Raw genomic sequence first — 27,497 nt, forward strand, 5'->3', positions numbered from 1 at the left:
GGCGTGAGAAATTATAACATCATGGTAGGGGGCCAGTTCCTATCCCTGTGCCGTTTATGGTTTCCCAGGAAGATCTGGTACCATCCGAAAAATCGCATAGCTTCGGTGGAGCTGCAGGTGCCCTGAGTGCCTTGCACGGGAAATGAATCCGGGCCCCTCCGGTCAACAGTTAGCTAGGTCGAAATATAAGTTACTTTCTAGTATACATTTTATATATATATATATATATATATATATATATATATATATATATATATATATATATATGATTTCGTAGAGGTAACACGGCAGTGCCGAATAGTTACAGTAGTACATTACACAGTAACAAACAATATAGAAACACACAAAAAAAGATCACTCACAAGTTATATATATATATATATATACAATATACATATCCATCTATCAAACGCGTTCCTCTCCCCTTCCTATACCCAAACTGATCATCCCCTAAGTAATCATTTGCCCTACTCTCTATCCTTTTGCTTATGATCCTGAGAACAACTTTAGCTGCGTGGGATATCAAACTTATCATCCTGTAGACCTCACATGATATAGCCTTTGCCTTTTTCGGAATAGGAACTAAAACTGATCTCACAAAGTCTTCCGGCCAGATTCCTTCCTCATAAATACTACGGATCAGCCCATATAGCCTCTTCCTCCCACATTTTCCTAAACATTTCAGTGGTTCCACAGGAATGTTATCTACCCCGACGGCCTTATTTAGTTTGGTTTCTATATTGAAGCCTTTAAATTGTTACATACTTGATATCGCTCTTTGTTCAAATACGAGGGTCATCCGGAAAGTAGTACACGTTCGTGCCGCATGAAGTGCTGACGACGCGAGTAGCCGCTGGACGAGGTCAGATAGCTTCAGTGGCTTGTCTGCCTTCTCTGAGCCAAGTTGCGTGACGCTAGCATTGCCTGTGTTGTTTCTGTGATTGTTTACAATGTTTAAAAAAATTGAGAACGCCGCCAGTTGTGAAGTGAGGGCAGTGATTAAATTCCTCAATGCAAGAAACGTTCGCCCATGTGATATTCATCGCCAATTAAAGGAGGTGTATGGAGACAATGTAATGGACGAGTCGTCTGTTCGGCGGTGGTGTCGCAACTTCAACATGGGGAGGGGGAACACACACGACGATGAGCGTTCGGAGAGACCGTCTGTCATCACAGACCAACTGGTGAGCTCAGTTGACGAATTCATGAGGAACGACCGGCGCGTCACAATTGATGACATCTGTGAGCATTTTCCCAATGTTTCTCGAACAATTGTTCATGAAATTGTTAAACACCATCTGCATTATGCAAAAATTTGTGCAAGATGGGTCCCTCGCGTATCTCAATGAGCTGGCGGCGAAGGACTATGCAGCAGGAATACAGAAACTTGTCACACGTTATGACAAATGCCTTAATTTGCTTGGAGATTATGTTGAGAAGTAGTTTAAAGTATCCTCTTTCAAATAAAATTTTTTATGTTTGTTAATATTTACTTTTGTGTCTTTATTTCACGAACGGGTACTACTTTCCGGATGACCCTCGTGTATGTGTATATATATATATATATATATATATATATATATATATATATATATATATATATATATATATATATATATATATATATATATATATATATATATATATGTATTTGCGGGTGCGTGTGTACGTCTGCGTGTGTGTATATAACATTTAAAATAAAAAAATTCATTTCCAAATATTCAACATTTTCACTGAAAATGTGAGATTTTTAAGTCTTATCTGATAAATCTCTTATCTATATCAGAAATGTTTTCATCTCCAATGATCGCTTTGTGGTCCACTCCTCCCCTTAAGGTGTACGGGAATCACTCTGCCCTCGAGAGCTTTGCCAGTAATGCCGCAGGTTTTGTTGAGACCCACGGATTCGACGGGATGATCATTCGCATAACTAAAGGATAAAAGGTAAAAAAATACTACTTTAATACAACAATCATAATTCACACACCAAGCTAACAAAGAATGGCATCTATTTATGCAGTCCAACCAAAGAAATGGTTTAACGTATTATGATATTATTTTTTATATTTTCAGTTTGTATATGACTGGTAATACTGATAAAATATACATGACCAATATTAGAATTGCGGCTAAAAACAGCAGAAATCAGTCGAACAATGAATCACATTGCCAATAAAAACGCATGGAATCCATTTATCCTCTCTCCTTTCAATGTTTCTAAAAAATCCCCTCTCCTCGCCCACCCAACCTCATTTGTTTTCATTTCTGTCCAATGAAACTTACCATTCCCTCTCCACATCCACATTTCAAAAGCCTCCAATCAAAGCTAATCATCTTCCTTCAAAGACCTGGTTTCCGTAACACACAAAACCAAACCCCATAATAATGTTTTGACAAGGCATTTCTTAACTTGCTTATTCAACGCCCCTGTCATCAACTCCCTCCACCATGTGAAAGCCTATTTGCTTACGCATATTCTTCTCCTTACGTCCCTACTAATTTGTCCGTGTTGTTCCAAGACACTTCCGAGACACGTAAACTGTTCTACCCGCTCTAGTTGTTGCCTTCCAATTTTAATATTTAGCTTAGCCTTTTTTTTCTAGAGAATCGCATAACCTTTGTTGTTTTAATATTGATTCTCATCCCATACCCGTCGCACTGAATTTCCAATTCACTCAGCAATGCTTGGAACCCCTTGGCTGACTGACAAAACAAAGATTGGTTATCAGCAAGCCTAACTGATTTCACGAATTCCCCGCCCACTTTAATTTCTACCTCCAGTTCTTCCCATGCCCCTTCAATCATTTCCTCTGCATACAGGTTGAACAGCAACGGTGACAATGGGCAACCCTGACTTACACTTCTTCCTAACACTGCCCATCCGGACTCTCCGTTCCCCACTCGCACCTGAGCAGTCTGAGACATATGCAGGTTGCGGATTAGTATCCTAAGCCACAAAATTATTCATATTTTCATCAATAAACTCATTAGCTTTTCCTAATTCACTATATCGAACGCTTTTCCGAAATCTACGAAACAGGCAAATACCTCCTGGTTGTGTTCTATATTCCTCTCGATTAATAATCTCATTACTGCAATGGCATCACGCGTACCTCTCCCCTTCCTAAACCCAAACTGATCACCCCCTTAGTAATCATTTGCCCTACTCTCTATCCTTTTGGTTATGGTCCTCAGTACAACTTTAGCTGAGTGGGATATCAAACATATTGTCCTGTAGTCCTCACATGACGTGGCCTTTACCTTTTTTGGAATAGAAATTAAACCAGATCTCAAAAAGTCGTCCGGTCAGATTCCTTCCTCATAAATACTACGAATAAGCCCATATAGCCTCTTCCTCCCACTCTTTCCTATACATTTCAATAGTTTTGCGGGAATGTTATCCACCCCCACGGTCTTATTTAGTTTCAACTCCCTTGATACCCTTTCTATCTCATCGTCGAGTATGCCTGGACCTAAGCTATCCTCCTCTACGTCATATTCTTTGTTGGTCGAAGTTCTTTACCATACAGTTCTTCTGTAAAGTCCTTTAATATCTCTTGGATCTTTCCTGTGCCAACTATTATCTTACCCGCCTTATCTCTAACTGTAAGTATAGATCTTACTTTCTTAATTCCCGATAAATTTTAACTTTGCTGACTTTCCATATCCTCGAATTGCGTCTTCCACCATGCTTCTTTTGATTTATTTGTTGCCTGCCTCAATTTATTGTTTAATTCTTTGCACTTCATTTTGCCAAACTCTGAATTTACATTCTTCCGTTTTCTCCGCTCATCCATCTTTGAAATCATCTCATTCGTGATCCATGGTTTCCTAGTCCTTTTAGCGTTAACCATTCCAATACGGTCTTTTGCGGCTTTATACAACCCTTTATCGAAACTTTCCCATTTTTCTTCGATGGTACTTAGCTCCTAATATTCTCCATGATTTTCTCTACCGTCTGTTTGTATTCCTTCCTTTTCAAGCCATTCAATGCTTCTACATTCCATTTTCTGACTCGCCGCCCCTGCCTTATCTTTTTGAAACGGACGCTACATTTCATAACAACTAAATTGTGGTCAGAGTCCGCATCCGCTCCCGGGAAACTGTGCGAATTTACCACACTGTTCATAAACCTGTGTCTAACCAGGATATGAAGAGATTCCTTGACCACCACCTACAACCACTTGTACTCTCCTTGCCCTCCTTCACGAAAGACACATACCACTTCCTCAACCGTCTAAAGTCCGTCTCTATTCCCCCCACACCCAACCTACTTATGGCCACCAACGACTTTACCTCACTTTACACTTCTATTCCCTATGCAGAAGGTTTATCCTCCCTCCGGCATTATCTTTATCTAAGCCCCCCACCCCAGCGCCCCTCGACGGAATTCCTCCTCAATCTTGCCACTTTCGTCCTAACTAAAAATGCAGTCACTTTCCAAAATTGTTTTTACCTACAGACAAAAGGCACAGCGATGGGAACGAGGATGGCACCATCATACGCCAATCTCTTCATGGGCCATCTCGAAGAGACTTTCCTGTCACAGCAACCCCTTCAACCTCTTTTCTGGGTCCGCTACATAGACGATATTTTTATTCTCTGGACACATGGCTCTGATTCTCTCAACAATTTCTTATCCGCCTTAAATTCATCTTTCACTGTTAAATTCACCTCTTCCATTTCATACTCCACCATCACCTTTCTTGACACAGACATCTCACTTCAAAACAACAAATTCACTACTTCAGTACACATCAAAGCCACTAACCATCAGCAATACCTACACCACACAAGCTGTCATCCTCAACACACGAAACGCTCGATTCCTAACTCTCTCTCTATCCGCGGACACCGAATTTGCAACACCACAGCCACTCTCAACAAATACCTTGCCAATCTACACCTTGCACTCCTCAAACGCGGTTACCCAGAAAAGTTACTACGAAATAAAATCCACCGCTCCACCCGACCACACACACCACACAATAACCAGCCCACATCTGATGCAGGACTCAACCTTTGCACCACCTATTACCCCGGATCACACAGACTGAAAACCCTCCTTAAAGAACTGTTTCCTATTTTACATGACAATGACGCGGCCTCATCCTTACTATCCCAATGCACATCTATCGCATATAGACCAAAAACCTTCTCACCAATCTCAAAAACCTTCTGAAATCCACCAACCCTTTGGCGCCCCCCGTGACAAATTTCCCAATATTTCCCTAACTTGCAACCGCCCCCGATGTGAAACCTGTCCTCTTGTTATGCCTACTCCCCTCTCCCTACATCCCTTCATTGCCCCCTCACCTCGTTCCCACGCTAATTGCCTCTCAAAAAATATTATTTATCTTTTATCATGCAAACATTGCACTTCCTTTTACATAGGCAAATGCAATACCCCCTTATCCATCCGAATGAATAATCAACGGTACTCCTGCAATTCTGCCTCACACTCTTCTCTTCCTATCCCTTCACACGCCCATTCCCACAACCTTTCATTCGACCAGTGTTTTGCCCTCAGTATCCGAGAATCCCTACCTGATTCAGCCACCAATATAGAGGTGAGAACTCATGAATCCGCCTACATATTAGCTTTCCGTTCTTTCAAAATTCCCACCCTTAACCGCCATCTTTAATTTCCCTCCCAGCATTCCCTCCACATATCCCCTCCCCGCCCATACCACTTTCCCCTCCCCGCAGCAACAGCATATTTTAAGTCTCTCTTGAAGAAAGCCTCTGAGAGGGCCGAAAGCTCGAACAATTTACCGTGTGAGTGACCTTTTAAATGTTGCTATTCTATTCTATTTGTGTTATATTGTGTCAGCCCATTATTGTGCCGCTCGTGTGAGTTTTTCCGTACAATCGTTATATATATATATATATATATATATATATATATATATATATATATATATATATATATATATATATATATATATATATATATATATATATATCTTTATATGCATATTTTTTTGCGGGTTCCACCCACCTTTCCCCATCCATTTGAAAAACCCTGACCCCCTCACCCCTTACCCCCCCCTCCTTGTCCTGTACCCCCATACCAGCATCGTTCATGATTTTTTCTGTGCATTATTAATATAATTATTATATAAACTGCCAATATCTGAATTTGTGGTCAGAATTATTATTCTGAGTTACTTTGAATATGAATAAATGCTTTTACTTTGGAAGGCACTTTTCATAACTATATTGCTATGCCAGGTAATGCAGTTCTACGAAGTAATATAAATTTATATTCAAATGCATTTAGTGACTAAATTGGGAAAGAGATTATTTTTTAAATAATTATAATGCATTTATTACGTATCGCCAAAAGTATGGGCAATTACAGCCAATCTTGTTAAATCTAATTTATTTTCCGTTGGTAAGTAAACAGGAAAGCAATAACACTGGAGGTTCCATTAGCCATTAAATCGATACCGCTTAATTTAGGACATAGATTAAGATTGTGTTTATTTGCAGTTGGGACTCGAAGAAGCCGCACCGATTCTCAAGGAGGAATTCGTTCGTCGTGGACTCAAACTCATTCTCTTCCATTTGCCTGAGGAGATCCATCGCATTGAAAAATACGAGCTTGGAGAGGCATTTTCCAGGTGAGTGAAAATTATATGAGATTGTAGGATTGGTTATGCTAAGCTCACCCAACATTACCCGGAATACGTAGCAGCTCACGATTTTACGCTTTCTGTGAATTGTGCATTTACTCTGCTGGGAGCTTTCTTTCCAGTCAACTAACTACCTTGGCTCACTCCATCTTATACTTATAGAGTTCGTTTCAATTGCATGATCTGCATCTTTATCAATGCTCCACATGTCACCGTGTACTAGGGGGTAAAGGAAAATCAACGTTTTAGAACGTCAGTCCCAAAAGTAGTAAGACATTTTATTCCGAATAAACGACCTAATGGGTGGAGGTTTCACTGGCTGCACTCGATGGAGGGGAGTCTCAGGAAAGCCTAAAGGTCGGTGGTAGTCGGCTTCCGCCATTTAGGAGTGCGGATCGATGGTTTGCAAAACCTCTATAACGTGACCCCGTTACGTTCCGTTCCGTTGGAGTGGTTATTGGAACAGCGCGACGCCATCAAATTTTGCCTAAAACTGGGAAAGAAACTCATGGAAAGCTCAAGGCAACTTATGGTGATAACGCCATGAATAGATCGGGTGTTTTTGAGTGAAGAAGTTGATTCGAGAGAGAAGAGAAGATGTTGAAGACGCCGAATGCATAGGAGGACGCCCAGCGACTTCAAAAAGTGACGACAAACCTGCAAGGATGAAGGCTTTTTCCGACAGGAATCGCAGATTAAGTGTTCGCATGGTTTCTTATGAACTCGGCATCCTAATGCAAAGAGCTTCTCGACCATATGAAACAAGATTCCAATTTTTTCCCGACATTGCCCAACCAGATATCTTCCTGTTCCCCTAACTCAAATCCGTGTGGAAATGACGTCACCACAACTCGGTGGAAGCGTTACAACAGACCGTGACGAGGGAGGGAGCTTAGCAGCATTCCGGGCAGTGCCTTCCAGATGGCGTACGAGGCGTGGAACACCCGCTGTGTGTCGAAGGGACAAGGGTGCTACTCCAAAGACTTTTTAGTGAATCTCTCCATTCTGGCAATGCATTTTTAAAAATCAATTCAGTCCTAATACTTTTGGGACAGACCTTGTAAGCATATATATATATATATATATATATATATATATTGCAGTGGATTTTGGATGGAAATAATCAGATTAATTATCACCACGCCTCTAAGCCTTGCCTCACAAAACGCAACCTGAAATCCCAGACTGAAATAAAACTTTCAGCTCCCATATCATTTTTGCCTTTCGTTTCGCGAAAATTAGCATTTCGATTCCCCCTTCCAATCTCGCTTTTCCAACTTTATCACATCTGTCACAGCCATCCACTGCATACAATTTCCAGTAACGAAGGCTGACCAGAAAGTAACATACGTTTTGGTCTCGTGTGGCTGTGGGTAGGGCCAGAGCCACCATCCTGCACTCAGCACGTATCCTGCTGTGGTAGTTTTTAGACTGTGGCTCCCGCGAGTTGTGAAGTGCCATCTGTGATTAGTTATTTAATGGCGAAAAAACCACAAGCCATTCAAAATTCAAAGGCAACTTTGCACGGAGTGTACGGAGACGGAATAATGAGCGAAGTCGGAGTGAGGCAGTGGTGCATTCAGTTTAAAATGGCCCCAGCACCAATGTTCTCGACGAGGGCACCGCAGTGGTCGGCCTAGCCTTGTGACACATGAACTGACGGATGGCCAGTTCTTGGGCATCATGGACATTTCTATGTTCACTCTTAAACTAAAAGCACCAATGACGAACAACACTCTCACTCATCGCTTAGTCGGTGCGCAGCACAAATTTCCCGATGAGCGTCAGCGGCTTTGAAGTTCATTGCCAGTGAAAATCTTATCATTACACGAATTTTACATCTGGCAGGATTATCAATTGCATTGTTCATTTTTACTCGCTATTGTAAACAAACAACAAGAGGTGAGGCCTTCCAACTACTGCAGTTCGCGGCGTACTGCCTTAGTGGGTGTGTGTGTCAACGCGGCTAACATTGGACTCCCCCCACTACTTCGATCGCCAAACGAAAAAAAAGGGTTACTTTCTGGAGAACCCTCGTAAAATACTCATTTCCTGCCTTCTCAATATTTTTAATCTGAATCGCAATGACAGCTGTGACCACCCTGACAATCGCTGCCATCCCAGTTCTTCGTTCTTATGGTTTTCAGACAAGAGAATAAGAATAGACTTTGAAAACGAGAGTATGAAGGAGAAAGTAAAAAGTGAAATGGGCGTTAAGAGCAAAACAAAGAGCGGGGTGTGATAAACAATCACCTGGATACAGAGAGGTCGGAGAAATGGAAGTCGTAATTTTAATACAAAATGCAACTTATCTGAATGGGCGGGGGTAGATCAGAGGTAACGTGTCTGGCTATTGAGTCGGAGGTTGATGGTTCGATTTTTGTAATCAGCCAAAATGTTTCAGTTAAGAAAAAGCTTGTTATTGGTACAGGATTTCGGAATGAAAAAACGAGGAAAATGATCTCCTACAAAAAAGCTATCGGCCGCTACTACGGTATCAGCAGGAATGCGATGTGGAAGGCAACGGGAAACCACCACATCATTCTCCCTAAAATAGGTAGCCTTACCTTAAATTCTAATAATAGTAGAATGTACGAGCCGCAGTAAACCAATCCTAGGATTGAAATACTTACTATGCTTTAACTCATCTGATGTGTTCCACTGCAATTTCAATTCCTTATTACAGTTCCTCCCATACCCCTCTTTCCATAGCCTCCGATTATTCGTCAAAAAAACGAGGACTGCCTGGTTTCACATACAACAGCTCGTCCCTGACTAATGACTTCAAAGCCAAACCTCTAAGAATTAAACTGTACCCTGCAACCGAGGTGACAAAAATGTTCGTTTTCTGTTTTACTTCGATTAATAACATTCCATCAGCCGCTTGCGCTTTGTTTTCTACACTTTTTCCTACCTTCTGTATAATGGCAACCCCTCGCTGATACTCTTACCCTCCACTGTTATTCTATACTTATCACTCCAGTAATCCCCGCTATCCTTCCATCTTACCTCGCATAGACCTTAAATATTTATATTTCCCCTTTCCATCTCTCGCTCAATATTCTCTAATTTTTCTGACCGTAACATCGTCCTAACATTCCAAGTTCCCATTCTAGCTAATTTGGTCTCCTTCTCCTCCGTCTTCTGTCCTGCAGCTGCTGGTTTTCCCTTGCAAGGGTTTCGTGGGATGACGACCGCGGAAGCCTTGCCTCCCCCGCTGCCGGGCACGACACACGGCCGATTGGGCCGCGCCCCGTAGTTGCCAGGACTCATACTATCTAGTATTCTAAGTATCATAGTATTTCCTATTTTTCAATTATTGTTCTCTTAGGTTTGTTTTATTATTATCCATAGGTGACCCTACCAGGGACAAACATCATTGTCAAAAAATAATTATGAATAAATAATTACACTTTTCCACTGTATATTGATTTGACCCTCGACTGGTGTCCGATATACTACACCATCAAGTATTTAGAATTGAAGAGGGGCTTGGCGCAGTGTTGCATGTCAGGTTGTTGTTTTGTTGAGAGAGATAATGGAATTCTCGCTGTACCATTTGGAAGCTTTTGTTAATCTAAATCGTAGCTTAAACGGAAGAAAACAATAATTATGAAAAATCTTTGTTAGTCGGCCACCCGTTTTAACATCTCCTCCTTCGATTACCCCTAATGGTGAGCAAAACGCACAAACCCTCCGACACGCCAAGATGTAAGCCATGAGGAGGGATCAACTGATTATATATCCTCCAATGCTACTCTTTCTTTTGGATAAATGCACAGGTATAGTCATGATTAGCCTTTAAAAATGCTAATGCTATTCTGAATAAAACTTCTTCCACAGAAACTTTGACCTTATCATAGTTGGCTCATACTGGAAGATGCCTTTTGGGCAGACTGAAATACTAGCGTCTGTAGCTGCCTTGGTGAGTATGTCATATCTCTATGCATAACAGCTCTCCATTAATACCAGCTTTCTGTTGTGCACGTATGCATCAATATTTGAGAGATATACCTTGACACATTTCTCAATAAAAAGCATAATTTCATACATTAAGCTAAATTAATGTTAAATATTGAATATTTCATCATAGATCCGTTAAATTGACTATAAACCTGCAGTACTATCGTATTTTTCCGCCATAATTTTAACGATGCTGAAGTTATTCATTTCTTACTCTTAAATTACGCAGGAAATAATTAACGAATAACTGAAAAAGTACATTGCAGATGTTATCTCACAGAAATAAGATTGGATCCACGAAACGTCATTTTTAATCGAATTAGACTTTATTTTTATAATAAAAGGTAATGTATTTTAATCTTTAAATACATATTGACTATTCAAGTTATTTAGTGGAATTTTTGAACATAGTGCTTAAGCTAAATAAGCGGCTCGTAAAATTTAGGGTGATGCCATTTTCTCCACCAGTGATAAGGGATCAGAATCCGACCGCGGAAGGAGGGAGAAATATTTTGGTCAATAGTAGTCCAGAGTTAACCAGCCCCTGCCACACAACCTAGTGGTGGCTTGCAGGGTATCATGTGAATAGAATGTATAAAATTACGTGCAGTTTTTAATGCTCAAACAAATTTTTACTACTTTCGAAAAATTTGTCATTCGTCCATGATGAAAATTGAGGGAAACGTTGGTGAGAGAATACGAATGAATGGGCGACGAATTCGCAATGAATTAAATTTGATTGCTATTAGCACTTGAAAGCTTGAATAAGCAAATGTGGTGGATTGGATAAGAATGTGCAGAATCCCAAAAGGAATAGTCACAAGTACTAATTCAATTTCCTAAAATACGTTCAGAGTGAAAAAGTACAATGAGAATAAAAGGCCGACCACATCGTAGCATTGTATCGTACGGAGCAATTACAACGTCGCCATCAAATCAGAGGCGTTGTGTCATTTCACATTTGTAAATTGAAGAGTAAGGTTTGAATCAATACGACGGTGTGTCTCTCATTTTGCTGCCAAACATTGGAACCCCTACATACATCTCGTTGACATATCTAGTCGAGAAAGTTCATTAATTTTAAGTACTTTTGAAACGGTATGTTGTGACTATGCCTTGGAATTATAAGGTTATCTGTCTGTAATGACATGCTGCTTATTAAATCATGGTAATCTACTGAGTTACCAGAAATATTCTTTGTTCCAGTAATTGAATCGGTGAGATATTGATACAAGGTCTGCTACATTTCATGAACACGTTCTCTTGTTTGATTAACATATTTCTTGGGTTCTACTTGTACATTAAGTCTTCATATTGTCCAGAGAGTATGTTATCTTCCCTCGTCTACCTTACCGTAGCCCCACATAATAGCATCACTTCTATCGCGGCCTTCAGCATCCTATTGGGTGCCAATATTTCCTCCAAATTTTTGTTTTTCAGATCAACCTTCCTTCCTTTGCCACAATATTTAAAATTTAACATTTTCTGGCTAATATATTTTATAATTCTTCCCCAAATCCGTTGCAGGTTGCAAGAGCCTCTTAATTCTACGTCCAACCTATTTCCACAAATACCAGGTTTCAGATATATATTCCTTAACTTCACATTAAAAAGTCCTAGCCAAAGTATTTTTCAATTATTAGCATCCCTGTGATTAATCGAGATCATTACTACCTTACCACGGCAACTGCTTGTAAATGCATACATGCATGTATATACTCGTCAACGTAATTTTTCTGCTTCTCCACTTTAATTTTTCTAATGTCCCCACTTTAACTTAATATACTGGGCAAATACTTGAACCGTTCCACCCGCTCTAGTTTTTTCCCTCCAATTTACATGTTTTACTTTGATTTACTATCTCCACGTTCTCATAGTTATTTTTTTGGTTTAAAAATTCCTCCTATTCCTCTCGCAATAGTAATTGGCAGTAACCGCCATCTATTGGCTGCCTGACAAACTACAGCCCTGCCATCGGTCTATATATGCGTCTTAACCGCCGCCTTACTCCACACCCCCTTTCACTCTAAACTCCAAGTGAGAGTGCTCGAGGCATTTCGCCTCTTTGCAGGAGAGCGCGGTGGATGGGCTCACGAGGCGCGGGATTCCTCCGCAGAAGCTGGTGGTGGCCATCCCTGCATTCAGCGTCACCATGAAGCTGTGCAACCGCACGGACGCCGGCATTCACAGCGCCATCTGCGGAGAAGGCAGCGAGGGAACGATCGGTCCCTTAGAGATGATGATCTACGACATTGAGGTACTGCCCACCCCTGCCCCCAACCACCCAACCCAACCCTCTCCCCCGACCTCCCCGGCTACCAATGACCACGTCCTTTCTTCGGTGTGCTCTGTGCGCCTACAGGTTTAAATGCTGCCACCAAGGAAACACATGAATTACGGGCGGAAATTGCGAGTAACAGGGAGCTTATTCAATGCAATTAACATTATTTCATTCGTGGTCTCTGCCTTTTCTAGGACTCGGCCAATAATACTCGTGCAATATTTGAAATGGTTTATATTCTTCATAGCTATAAATCGTCAATATATTCAACAGATCCAGGCGAGATGCGCTGGAAGTTCGTCATTCTGAGAAAAAAATGCACTTTTCCACAGATTTATTCGTACGATTTATTCGCAGACGTACAAAGGGTTTCTTTAAGAGAACGTTCAATATCCCATTCCTTAATCCTCATGCTCAGGAAAAAATCCTTTGCCGCAACATTGAAAAACTAGAACCCCTCTTACAGTCGGGCATTTACAAAATGAATTTTTATTTCTGTGAGATATATTACATAGGCCTGTGCAGAAGACGTTTCAGGACGGGAACAAAAGAACATGAAAGATACAGGAGGACTTTTGATGAAACGTCACTCCCAGCTAAGCATCTACTACAATCATCCCACTCATGTAAATTTAATCCTGAGATTGTACACAACGAAAATAAGGGCAAAAGACGAAATTATAAAAATTAAATATGAATGTTCTTTTCAGTGACTAAATCTTTATAAGCCACTCTCCCATTCTTTTTTTCTCACCAATCGCACTCTTTTCCCCATCCAACCACCCCCTGCCCTCCACTCTCAGTATGTGTCGAACAAACCTTCCCTGATAATGTCCTTTTTAGAATCACTGATACCTCATCCCTCAACCTGCCTCTATCCCTCCCTCAACCCTTCTTTATTCTTCCCTCCTCCCTACCTCCAGGAATCCAGCTACCTGCCACCGTCCCCCCATTCAATGACCGCAAGTGCCTTCCGATCTTCCCACACCCTTAGTTTTACCTCTCCATTTCTTTAGTTTCCCTGTTTCTTTGGGTTTTCTATATTTCCCCTCTTTGTCCCCGCCTACCTTACTCCTCACTCTTTTCTTCCCACTCCCCAATCTTAAAACAAGTATAAATATGATGTATCACAAGTTGAATCTTATCTCGTACCTGAAGATAGTTCGATGAACCGAAAAGCGTTGAACATTACAAATAAATCTGAGGGAAAGTTCAAATTTTTTTTCTCATTTCAGTCATCAAAGTTAATACTACGCGTATTCCCTTACTTCTTTCAACGATCTGTACCAATATTATGGGAAGAGTCAACCCCAGCCGTACTCTTATAAATGGGCAAAGGATGGTTGAGGGAAGTTAGAGAAGATATATGTAGTAAATCAATTTATAAATAACTCAAATTATAAATAAAATAATATAACATGAAAATAAAATAAATTAATAAAAAAAGCAAACGGTTAGAACCAAAATATGTTCTGGCTAAGTTGTACTAGATAACTTTGATCCTCGACTTTGTCAAACACTCAGCAGTCAGGGGCTTACGAGAGAATTAATTATCTCTGCGCCAGCGGCCCGCCGATCACACGTAATAAAATAAAAAAATGCAAAGTAATCACGCACTCCCTCAATTGGATATACATACAAATATAAATATTGGTGCATATATATGTTGGTACATACACAAATCTGTACCAACTTCAGCAACATTGCTTCGAAAGGTAGTTCGTATGATTAATGAATGGCTACGGCAGATATTAAATGCTAAGTGTTGTTTATTTATGATACTTAAATATGCACGGAAATATTGTTATATACTGCCAATGGTATATTTATTTATCAGTGCGGAAGAGGGACTTATGAGTAAGCAAATATAACAAAAATTATTTCTCGATATATATTGAAATATTACCTCCATTTTTAAACGACTGGGTGAAGCACAAAGCGTTTTCCACTCAAACGTAAATAAAGAAACAATAAAGCAGTTGCGTTTACAAAATATAAATGAAGGAGAAGGGAGGAGGTAATATGAATTATTCAACGAAATTCTCTCGGACCTTCCACCGGGTTAGCGCCTCCATTGCTGTCGACGTTTCGACAGCCGACTTCGTCATCGTCCCCACGGATTCCGAATGTGGTTTCCCCAGATTCAGATGCAGAATGGAAGGCTTCTATTCCGAAATGATGCCATGTACAAAAGGAACAACCATAATAATAAAATATGGAATAAGAATACCGATCCAGAATCCCTGTTTTAGGGACAAGATCCCTTCGGCGTCGGAAAGAAGGAAAGGAGGGTGTGTAGTGCAATGTGAGGGCTACAATGTGTGTAGCGATGGCGGGAAATGCTGAAATATACTACCTTGATCAAAAAGTTCCCGGAATAACCACCGTGTGGCGCTCCCATCGTTCCGATTTGAGTTCTGTTTTTTTTTGTTAAATTGGTACATCTGTTGTTGATATTCCCTTTAAATCTTAGTGTCATAACTTGACATTTGCAAAAGTTACGTAGCCAAGAGTACATCTATCCCTGTGTGTGTTGGCGATTTTTTACCATTTCAGAAATGGATTTAAATTTGCAACAACGAACTTGTATTAAATTTTGCGTAAAAAACGGATTTAGTGGCGCACGGACGTTGGAAATGTTGGAAAAGTGTTTCGGCAACGATTCTCTAAAAAAAACCGGTCGTTTACCAGTGGCACGAGCGGTTCAGAAGTGGTCGTGAGTCAATCGAAGATGATGAACGCAGTGGCAGACCATCGACATCTAAAGTCGGTGAAAAAATTGATAAAGTAAAAGAAATGTTGGTCAATAACCGCAAATTAACCATCAGAGAAATAGCGGAGGACTTGAACATTGCCTATGGATCCGCCCAAGACATTGTGGTTAATGATTTGGGTTTCCGTCGAGAAGCAGCAAAGTTGGTGCCAAAAGACCTCAATTTCATGCAAAAAAGAGACCGTGGTGACGTCGCAAAAGACATGATTTGCGAGGCTGAATCCGATTCCACATTCATCAAAAGGATCATTACTGGAGACGAGACGTGGGTTTATGAGTACGACACGCAATCCAGACATCAGGCAAGTGAATGGCGTTCACCAAATGAGCCGAGACCAAAAAAACCACGTCGTTTTCAGTCAAAAAAGAAGGCAATGCTGACGGTTTTCATGGATTACAACGGTGTAGTGCATCATGAATTTTTGCCAGAAGGCCAGACAGTAAACAAAGAGTATTATTTGGGCGTTATGAGACGTTTGCGTGAAGCAATTCGCCGAAAGAGACCAGAAATGTGGGCAGAAAACTCGTGGATTTTGCACCATGATAACGCACCGTCGCACAGTGCTATCATTATTCGTAATTTTTTGACGAAAAATGCAACAAATACCATCCAACAGCCACCGAATTCACGTGATTTGGCTCCCTGTGACTTCTTTCTGTTCAATCGAGTTAAAAAACCATTACGGGGAACGCGTTTTAGCAGCCGAGAGGAAGTAATGGAAAAATCGCAGGAAGCACTGATGGACATACCGAAAACCGAATATAAAAAATGTTTCGAGGATTGGATCAAGCGCTGGCATAAGTGTGTTGCAGTCGATGGGGATTACTTTGAAGGGGACAATATAGATTTAGATGAATAAACTTGTATTTTTAATTTTCTGAATAAATTCCGGGAAATTTTTGATCAAGGTAGTATTCTTCAAGAGTGACTTTTGCCTGAAGGCTAAGTCAAACCTCCGCCGAGCCACCCTTTCGCCCGTCCGGTATATGCATACTATGTACACACATGGCTTGTATGGAAGGTATCGAAAAAGCATTTCGGAAAAATAGATTTATTTCGCTATATAGTACATTGCTACAAATCCTCAAAATGCCTTCAAAGTACCTTTCCCTTGAGAGCGTCGGCACTATTGACAGGGGCTTTTCCACGACTCAAAGGCTCCCAGGTAGGCGGAAGGTCCTTTAGGGCACGCTTGCAAGGATTTTTGAATACACTTAGGGTCCCATAACAGTTTCCTTTGATGGATGGTGGATCTCACTTTTATAGGGAATAGGAAATAGTCTGATGGTGCCAAGTCGGGACTGTAAGGAGGTTGGGAAATCGTCGTGCGTTTTTCCTCAAGCAGTCGGTAACCTTGGAGGCTAAAGCGCCTAAGACCTTCGCGACGTGTTCAGCGCAGATCTTTCGCATCACCAAATTTAAAAGTGATGTAATGGTGAGCAATGTCATCTTTAATCAATGCCAATGCGATCTTTACGATCATGCGCGAACTTAATCGACGGTCTGAGTTCAGTACTTAACGCACATGTCGGGAAAAGTTTGTTACCGATACTTTTTTTGACAAACCATGTGTATGTTTTTCCTGGAATAAGGTAATTGCTGAATGTTCTGTAGATCAACTTCCATCTTGGCATCTACTGATTGGTGGAGCATTTTGGTCAATTTCTGATATGGGTATATTTCAGAATAGGTCTCCAGGTGCTGCAAAATTAAAATCCAGAATCCCCACTGAAATTTCTCTTTTGAAGGCGGATCTCAATTGTTTCTTCGACCAGTCAATCCCAATGACCGCGTGAATGGTATCGTAGTTTGGTCTCGTCCCAATCGATGCATGGCGTGTTCTCTAATACTAAAGCCGTTTTCAGCGATAGCTGATTTTTCCGATCATGTCAAACTCAAGTACCTTACGTGTGCCTTCATTTGGGCTTCCACCGTGCGACCCGTTTCACTATCATACAATGCTTGCATAGAGTATCGGTAACTAATTTTTCCTAATGTCTGCGTGATTTGCTGAACTCAGACCGTCGGTTAGGTGTGCACATGATCGAAGATCGTATTGGCATTGATAAGAAGTGACAGTGCACTCTATTATCAATGAAAATTTGACGATGCGAAAGAGCTGCGCTGAACTCGTCCCGAAGATCTTTGGATGGACGACCAAAAGAGCAGAATCGAGCGTCTGCTTCTGAAGACGACTCTTCTGTGACAGCATCGCGACGAGTCCCCTACACCCTTCCCGTCCCAGACTTGGCCAAACCAATAGATTATTTCCTATGCCCTATAAAAGTTAAATCCTCCCTCATAGGACAACATCGTGGGGCCCTAAGTACCATCAAAGAAGCATGCACGCGTAATCTTTAGAACTCCCGGAATGCGCCTACCAGGAAGCCTTCGAGTCGTGGAGAAGTCGGAAGGGCAAAAGTGTGTGGATCCTCAAGCTTGATGTACATAAGAAATTTGAGAATTTCTACGAATAGCTGAATGAAATCTATTTTCAGAAACCTTTCTCTATACTTTTTATGCAAACCGTGTAGAATCCACCGAACTCACAGGGTATCTGGTAAACTCCGGGAGTCTTGAGGCCAAACGGATCCTTCGCGTTGACCACCAAGTACCTAATTTTGGCACCAGCTGGTAAATGAGTTGTGGCGACGTTTAATCTGCGGCCTAATCTTAAGATTTTTCCGGGTATCTTGAAAATTTATGGCAGCAAAGCTGTGATAGCAGGTTGTTCGTCCGTCTCCATTTTTCGTCTCACGCGTGCATCGGAGGACCTTTTTAAGGCTCGAGAAATTTGTCATTCACTACATCCGTTTTGGAAAAAAATCTTCCTCGGGTGTTTTCATCTCTCCAGCTCCCCTCTTAGGCTAGTGTTGAATGATAAATGTAAACGGTGAAGCCAGATCGCTGAATGAAATCGCATTGCGAATGATTTTCCATGGCTTGTAAATTTTATGCATGCATAACATTTCAATATCCGGCGGAATTTTCTTCCACTGGTACCGCTGTTGGTTTCCATGGTTGCTTTGTTGCAGCTGCGAAGGAAGATATCCAACGCGTCGGAGGACTGGGTGGTGACAAGGGATGAGGAGTCCAAAATGTCCTACGGCCACAGCAGATCGCTTCAGTGGGGATCCTTTGAAGACATCGAGTCCGTCAGGGCGAAGGTGAGAATTACATCCGTATGGGTACCAAGGGCAGGGTCCGGTACCGTCCCGTGGCAATCAAAAGAGATGAAGGTCCGCCATGGTCACTATTGCTATTATCGGGTTGAAGATTGGGTTTGTCGTGCTTTTAACTGTCACCCTGGTTTTAAACGGTTCCAGAAAGAGTCCGTGGGCATCTGAAACTATTCTCCAGGATGTAACGATCATGGTTTCTTTTCCTCTACCAAACACTCCAACATCCAGTCGAGTCACTAATCTACCTTATCCTATGCCTCCCTTAGTCTCATTTTCCTATCTTATCTTAACACCGCATAAGTCCTCATTGTTTTTACATTCTATTCTCCCAAATTTTCACTGCATTATTACACTCTTCCATCTTTGCCGTGTATGAAAAAATGATTTTACCTGGCAATGAACAATTGGTAACAATTTCCCACCTGGTATTGATTTATTAAACGATCGGTTTCGATGCACCACATCAACTTTACCTGAAGATACTTGTACATGGCGTGTATAAAATGTATCGAGAAACGAATTGGAAAAATATGCCATAAATAATTCAGATTTTCTTACATTTCCTAAAAATTCTTCAAAGTGCATCCCTTGAGCGTCGATACACATTTGCTATCGTCTTTTCCAAGATTATAAGGCTTCCTGGTAGGCGGATTCCAGAAAGTTCTTAAGGGTACGAGTGCAAGGTTCTTTGGAAGCGCTTGGGGTCTATGGTGGTGTCCTTTGAAGGAGTATTTCACTTTTATAGGAAATAGCCCGCTAGTGCCAAATCGGGACTGCAAGGGAGTTGGGGGATCGTTACGATGCCGTCGCAGAAAGTACCTTCGAGACTACTTTAGCGCAAATCTTTCGCATTTATCATACGTTTAGTGATAATGGTGTGCACATTCATATTATCTTATCAATGTCAATACGAGCTGCGATCATACGCACACCTAACCGACTGTCTGAATTCAGTACCTCACGAACACGCCAAGAAAATATATTCACCGAGTTTTTTAAAATTCAAACCTTCTATAGTAAATTGAAAATGATCGAGTAATGAATAAATATTTAATGGAAAATTGTTACAATTTGGTCATTATCCTCCTCGAAAATCACCAGAAAATACACCATCCCTCTGACTGTTGGTCAATATTAAATTTCACATCAAAGGCCTTTTATGACTTATTGAATGATTTCTGAAAACTACGCCGTCTGAAAGACATAGTGACCAAGGCCATATTATATAAATGGCAGTTAACAGTATAAATTTGATTGTTAGTTTTGTATCGGAACTGTTGTAGTTCATAACAGTTTCGATGCAAAACTTTTCATTGTCTTCAAATATTTTCTACCCTACTTCTGTTTTTGAAAATTTCCGAATTCCATACAATAAAGTGTTCCCAAAGCTCATACCGTTGAAGTACTTCCCTTTTTCCACAATTTTTCTGCCGAATGATTCCAGTAACTCTTCTTTTCCAAGCTGTTCTTCATTCTTCTCCCGTCAATGGTTACTTACTCACTTGCTTCACTTCAAGGAAGACATGCTCCAGCACTCACAGCTATCTGAACCCCACAGCAAAAAGTAATCAATACTTTCCCAATACCTATTACACAAATTGTATACTTAGTTCTCTTAGTTTCATTCCTTCTCATGTCCGGTGGCACTGCGGGTATGATCTTAATCACATGCCCCTTCTTTTTAACCGAATTAAAGAAGAAAGTCCACCTCAGTTAAATAATACAATACTATACCTTCGCTTTCCCCCGATGCCTTGTTGCTTCTCATTCTGCTATTCCGCTCTATTTTTATTCATCGAATTCTCCAATGAAACGCGTTTCTCGCGTTTCCACATAAGCAAATTTAACGGTACAATCGTATATTGTCCGTTCACTTTTATTTGGGGACGCTGTCAGGAATGGAATCTTGATTTCCCCTTTCTTCATTCATTTACTGGTATATCAGAACGCTATCCCAATACACCGCCCTCTTTCTCTTCAGCAACACACGATTTGTATTATATCTTGACTTAAAATTCCTCTTGAATAAAATACCTCCGTTAAAATATTTCTTTGAAAAAGTTGGAATTTTCACAACTGTCGTTTTATATTACTCCTGGGACACTTCGATCTGGACTGCTCTTGTTCAGCGATCTCAGCCGCAGATACTCATGCACTTAACTTGGTCAATAAAACCATATCTCATTTAAGGTCACTATTAATGTTTTTGCTAAAATACCTCGTGCAATTTTGCCTGTTACCTGTTTTTCGATCAATTGTACCCCCAATGTTCACACACCACAGTTTTATCCCAAGGCCTATGCATTTTTATTTATTTCTTGCTCTCTCTTTTCACCATCCTTTACTGCATAACTGACCTCTGGCATCCAATAACAAATTATAACAACTTCTTTCATATAAATTTCATTTAATTGTTTTAGTACTTTGAATTTCACCTCAATACGGTGTTTACTCATGTTCACATTCTTATCGATAATATAGAGATCATCTTTCAAATGTGTTATGGGCGTTACAACATCATCTACATAATACCCCGCAAGCCGCCTCGAGGGCGTGTGGCGGGGAGTGTTAGATCACCACCTGTAAAAGGGAACAAACCCACATGAAAAATCAACGCATCCATTCAAAACTATACTCATAGTTGCGTCTACATTTATGTAAATATCCTTTCAACTTACACGCATGCAAATATATACGTCTACTTTTAGCTGGCAAACATTGCATTATAGGATGCGGTAAAAAATGTATCCAATAACGCGCAGGCTAGAATTTGAAAAATAAGTAGGCGAAATTTCCGGAGGGAGGCCACGGAATTAAACTTTGTTACAAACAGAACTGTAGTGAGAATACGTCAAAGGGAAGGTCTTTGTACTTATTGGCAAAGTTTCATTAGACTATTGATCACATAAATATAAACAAAAATTTAAGGAAATTACATCTAGTGCCCATTGAAAGGTCACTTAGGCAAGCAACTTGATAACTCTAGTTAATATTCCTTTTCAACCTATTATTATAAATAGTTTAATTAATATCCTTATATTTTCCATGCGTTATAAATCAAATTATAGAGCAACAGTTGCAATTACGATTTTAAGTCAATCATGCCGACGTGACCAGAGAAAACAGTTTACCATTTCTTATCACTCTTCGTCAATTTCACTTCTCACTTCCATCCTCCCTATCGTCGTGATTTGTTTACATCCGTCGGTAAAATTGAAATCGGGGATACGTGAGGTTATCTCTGCTAAGGCTCCGCGACTGCTGATTGACTCGAGGGATTCGATTACAAACGGGACATTTCAAACCGGCGGAAGTTGGAAACTGGAGTGGATTGTGCTCTATGCCCTATGTATGGTTCATAATAAGTATTCTCATCGACTTCACTTGATGTACGTGTGTAATTACATATTTTGATGCATCAAACCCCGACGTCAACTAATTACATCTTAGGGATGGAAGTTCATGGAAAATATTTTCACTTTGTGTTGAATCAGATATTTTTGTGTGAATTTTATAAGGTATGACTGTGGTGGAAATGAAGCGGCTACTGAATCAACGTGAGCGCGATTATTTTAAGGCTAATATGATCAGTATTTAAAATATTCAAGATTAACGTCGATAGTTATTTACATTTACATTCAACGGTGGTTTTAGAAGTCACTAATAAACTTTCATTTTAATGTATGAATGTGGTAAGAGAATATGAGCGCACAAAGCATAGTTTGAGAAATTTGAAGGCAAAATAATTAAATTAAAATGGATGTAAACAAAGCAGAAACAATACGCTCGAGGCATGGGAGGGCAAGAAGTACGTTTTCTGGGGAGAAAACCGATGAAGACGGAAACTGAGATGGTTGAGTTGTTGAAAGATATTAAAATGCTGCAGACCTCTTTAGAGGGTAGTTAACATTTCTGGCAATTGAAGCGGATGGTTGAGTGGATAACATGCTTGTCAATATGAATTGTTCGGGCTTTGTGAGACGCTAGCGGCGCTTATGAAAAGCATTAAGCCAATAGGTGAGATTGCCATAAGCAATTATTTCTACGAAGGCTGCCCAGAAAGTAACCGTTTACGTGTAGCGAGAGAATAAGAGGAGGGGTCACCATGGTCACTGTATTGACGCAAACAGTGTAGGTAAGTACGCCTCGATCTGCAGTGGTCGGAAGGTCTGCTGCCAAAGCTGCTGATGTTCATCAGGAAATTTGGGGAAGATAAAAGAAAACTGTCAAGTCTGTCTGAAATAGAATTCGATCTATATTTTTAATACATCTCAGCAAAGAGCTAAATATGCTACTTCTGTTGGTAATCTACCAGTTAAGGTAGCTTTTGGTTGTATAAAAACTATGAAACTTTACAGCGATTCCCTTGGGTCTTAAAAAAATTAAACCAAACATCCAGCATTGAAAAAACCTCCCTTTTTATTCCAAATACATCTTTTACCCTTCATTCCGTCCAATTTGTCTTTTATATTCCTTCTCCTTACTTGGCTAGCATTCTCCCCTCTCTCACGGTCTTCGGCGTCCCATTGCCAATCAAAACACTCGGATTCCATCATCTTCCCTGCCACTTTGGGATTTCTCCCAGCAACCAATCCTCTCTCCGCCCCAAACATACCTAGTACTCGTTTGTTTTCCTTTCAGTCCACCTTGCCTCTTCCATCCTTCACAACCAGATTGGTGTGGAGAAGAATGGAAATCTATGCCCATCATCCTATTAATATTCATATCCCCACCGGGGTCACACGCCTTTGCAGGCTGAGGAACAGCGGAATACCTTTCCTCTGGCTCCTAAACTTTGAACCATTTGCCATGGGTGACCCTACCAGGAGCAATTATCATTACTCCCAACCGGAACAGCTCTAGAGGTCATCGGAACACGCCAACCCTTGCGATGCAAGGCTTTAGTCCTAGGGGAGAGGTTCAATATGCCTCCCAAAAATATTTTTATTTCGATCATTAATTAAAATTTTTTATTTATACATTTGTCCAAGATAAAAGTATTTATTCTAAAAATGATTCAATGTGTTCTGTCAAAGTATCCGGTGAATCAACCCGGGATAAAACTGCGAATCTCACTTTCCTCCACCGCAGGCTCAGTTCATCCTGGAGAGGAACCTCGCCGGGGCCGCCATCATGAACGTGGACATGGAGGACTTCAAGGGGGCGTTCACCGAGGGGGGCGAGACCTTTCCGCTGACGAGGGCCGCCTTCAACGCCCTCAACGGGGAACAGCCATAGGATGGAAACTTACGTGTCGCCCGCGACTCATCCGAAATATGTACTCTAAGAAATGCAAAGATAAGGCAATCGGTACTCCTGTTGTGCGAAAAATAAAATTTCTCTGAGAAATTCCCCCTTTTTACCTATTTATCAGCAAAATTATGAAAACCTTCAAAAATCGAAGTCAACAGTTTTTGGGGTTGATACGCCCAGCTATGCAACTTACTTGATTGTTATGCGATACGCGCCCATCCTAATCTGGCTGCACAGAAGCAGAAAATTTAAAACAGACATTTCAGCAGCCCTAATGCCATTAGAGTGCAATCGCCCAGTGTCTGAAACGTCACTCAAAACATTGACCTACGAGTTTGGGGACTAGTGTGATCACTAAATGACCCCGCACGTGAAGTTTTAAACACCAAGTGGAGCGTTAGTCATGCGCAAATTGTCAATTCTTTCCTAATTCAATAGCCGGAACTATTCCTGTACTCCTCCCCTTCTGTTAGAATTTCCACTGGTTGAATCTCCATAGGGACTATACCATTTCGAAGATCATATCACTTCGATCAGTCCTGCCTCAGCCCATGACCCCTTTGAACTCCTTTTACAATCGGGATATAGTTTTTTTTTGAATCTGTTAAGTTTCTTTTTCAAGAGTATATTCATTGAATTACTGATTATGTAATAATCACTTTTGCATCGATACATGCACGCAAGGTGTTTCATCAATTTTGATAGCATGCGATAAACACCTGTATTATATACTTGGCGATATAGCGATTAAGGTGCGCTTTGAATAGGGGCATAGGGGCGTTTTGGATGGGCTACACCCAAATTTAATTTTCTTACTTTTCTGACCGAACAAAATATGGCATTCAACCCTCCATCAAGACTCTCCTCAATACCAAATACTTCCTCCCTTCATCCCGTCCACCACCCCTATCCTATTCCATCCCCTTCCTCGTAGCCCTGCCGTTTTCCTCTCTACCACAGGCTTCAACATCCCATAGCCAATTAGAACTCCATAATTCCATCTTTCCTACCTCCTTATGATTTCTACCAGAAAAATCCCTCTCCTAACTAACCACTCCTAGCACTTTAACAATCGTGTTCCTTTCAGTCCATTTCATTTTTCCATTTTTCTCTACACCCACGCGGTATGAGGATGGAAATCTGCGCCTATCATCCAGCTTCAATTACTATGTTCCCGTGCCTTGCGAATCCCAGATCCATATCAAAGTCTTTACGAACCTTTTCTAAACATCCTTGCTCAACGTCCGTCTTTAATTCCTTCCTTCTTGTGAATGTTTCTTCGCCTAGTGAAATTTTTCTTCTTCTGTTCCGACTATTTTGAACATTTTCTTCCAAAACACTTGCATGATAGGTAAACTGTTCCGCATACTCTAGTTGATGAGTTCCTATTTAGATAATCGCATTAGAATTTCTCTGTTCATAACTATAGTTTTATTTATACTTGTTCTCATCTCATGCCTATTGCACTGACTTTCCCATGAACTCAGTAATGTTTGCAATCCCTTGGCTGACTGAAATACTAAAGCTTGATAATCAGCGAATCTATCTTACCTTAGGAAATTCCGACTAATATTTGTTTCTATTTATAATTTTTCCCATGCCTCTTCTACAATTTCTTCCATATATTATTTGATTTTCACAGGTGATAATGGGCACTTATTCGTCACTCGCAACTCAGGAATCGGAAATGTGTCTCCAATTCATCCGATCTACTACAACAATTTTTCTGCAACACATGTATTAAATTTTCACAATGCACTCTACCAAAAGCCCTTCCGACTTTTACGAGACAGACAAATATATCCACATTATAATCCATGTCCCTCTGTATTAGTAGCCTCATTAGTCCTTTGTCATCACGCATGCCTCTCTTCTGGCTGATGATAAGCTTATCATCCCCTAAGAAATTAATTTTTGGCTCTCCAGTCTCTTATTGATGATTTTGGGAACCACATTAGCATGCGAAAACGAACTTACAGCTCTGCAGTTCACAGATATTGCAGTCTCTCTTTTCTATGAAAAAATAACCCTCATCCGACCAATCCTTCTAAACCAAATGTTTCCTCCAAAAATTTCGGCCAAGGATCCCAAATACCTCGGCATATTCCAAATAAGTTCTCACTAGAGCAAAATAACACCTCCCTTTAACTTTCTCATTACATTTACCCACCAACCGTTTCATGAATCCAAATTTCCTCAAAGCGAATCCGCATATTGTCCTGATATGTGCTCCCCATGAAAGGTGTGATGTTAGAACAACTCCCAAATATTTAACTTGATTGGCCGTAGTCAGTACTGAACCCTCTATTTCATAGTTTATGCCCTGTTCGCCATTTTCTTTGATCCAAAATTTCAAAACTGCGCATTTATAGGGTCCCTTATTTCCCGTTGTACCACCGCGTCGTCATCAAATAACCAGAGGTTGCAACCAACGTGTGAGCTTATGTCAGTAGTGATAATGAAGAATTAAACAAGGCCTCCCTCCTATTGCACTTCCCTCGGGGACTGCCGTCCCCGAGGGAAGTGCATCATAAAAGTTACATCTAGTATATCTGTTGAGCGCAAGCCATCGATGATTACTATTTGTTTGCGATTGGATGAGCCGTCTCTGATCCCATTAATTATATTCTCAAAGTTTGCGTAACAATTTATTGAGGGGGACTTAATCGAAGGTTTTCTCGAAATCCAAATATACTGCATCGAATCTTGTGTCGTTTTCTCCCGATCTAAGTATATCGCGAGTTAAAAGGCCCAATGGTGTTTCATAATATCTACTCTTCCCAAATCCATGCTGGTTGTCGCTTGATATCTTCCTACCATCGTGAAATCTCATAGCCTCTCTAAGCGGTTGGAACTCACCAGTTGATGTATTGCGTTTGGGCAAAGGGATCGTGATGCTCTCGTTGAATATCACGTATGGACATCGTTGGCTTAACTTTAAAGGAAAATTGAGCTGTGATATTGTGAATTACTGCTTTGAAAGTGCTTTCCTGGTGTTCATTTGGATGCGAAGCCTTGTAAAAGAGGTAATAGGCAGTGGATACAGTAAGTCGACAATATTGATATACGATGTAAATATTTGCTGTCACAATAAGAAGAGGATCGTCCACTCTTAAGCCTTTCATCGGAATGTTCCCTTCCTTTCTTGAGGAAAATGCGCGTTCCCTGCAGCTCCCATTTCTGACCCCCACCCCTACTTAGGAAAAACGAAGAAAGTTGGAAGGAACAGAATTGGGTATTTGCTGCGTCAAAGTGGCGATTGAGGCGTCCACAGGGAGAAAGATTCCCGTTAGTTTTGCTTCACGATCTTCACTTTTCCGCAAAAAATTGTCTGTCGAAAAATCAGTCCCCCAGGATCAGGACTCACTATGCATTATTTAAGACCTAATGGAATATCTATGCATAC

General features: G+C 40.7%; 1 protein-coding gene across 1 annotated transcript in view; it reads left to right on the forward strand.

Moving 5' to 3' along the window:
• The window catches only part of LOC139689859 (chitinase-3-like protein 1), a 35,037-nt gene extending 10,847 nt beyond the window's left edge, over nucleotides 1-24,190 (forward strand). The window contains exons 6-10 of the mRNA XM_071586955.1: nucleotides 6,496-6,626; nucleotides 10,482-10,563; nucleotides 12,673-12,858; nucleotides 18,692-18,823; nucleotides 23,930-24,190. Coding sequence (XP_071443056.1) covers nucleotides 6,496-6,626; nucleotides 10,482-10,563; nucleotides 12,673-12,858; nucleotides 18,692-18,823; nucleotides 23,930-24,076 — 678 coding nt within the window. The 3' untranslated portion in view covers nucleotides 24,077-24,190. The remainder of the gene's footprint in view (nucleotides 1-6,495; nucleotides 6,627-10,481; nucleotides 10,564-12,672; nucleotides 12,859-18,691; nucleotides 18,824-23,929) is intronic.
• The last annotated feature ends 3,307 nt before the right edge of the window (nucleotides 24,191-27,497 follow it).

This window comes from Hetaerina americana, unplaced genomic scaffold (genome assembly GCF_022747635.1).
Source record: "Hetaerina americana unplaced genomic scaffold, ioHetAmer1.1.p SCAF_28, whole genome shotgun sequence".
Classification (NCBI taxonomy): Eukaryota; Metazoa; Arthropoda; class Insecta; order Odonata; family Calopterygidae; genus Hetaerina; species Hetaerina americana.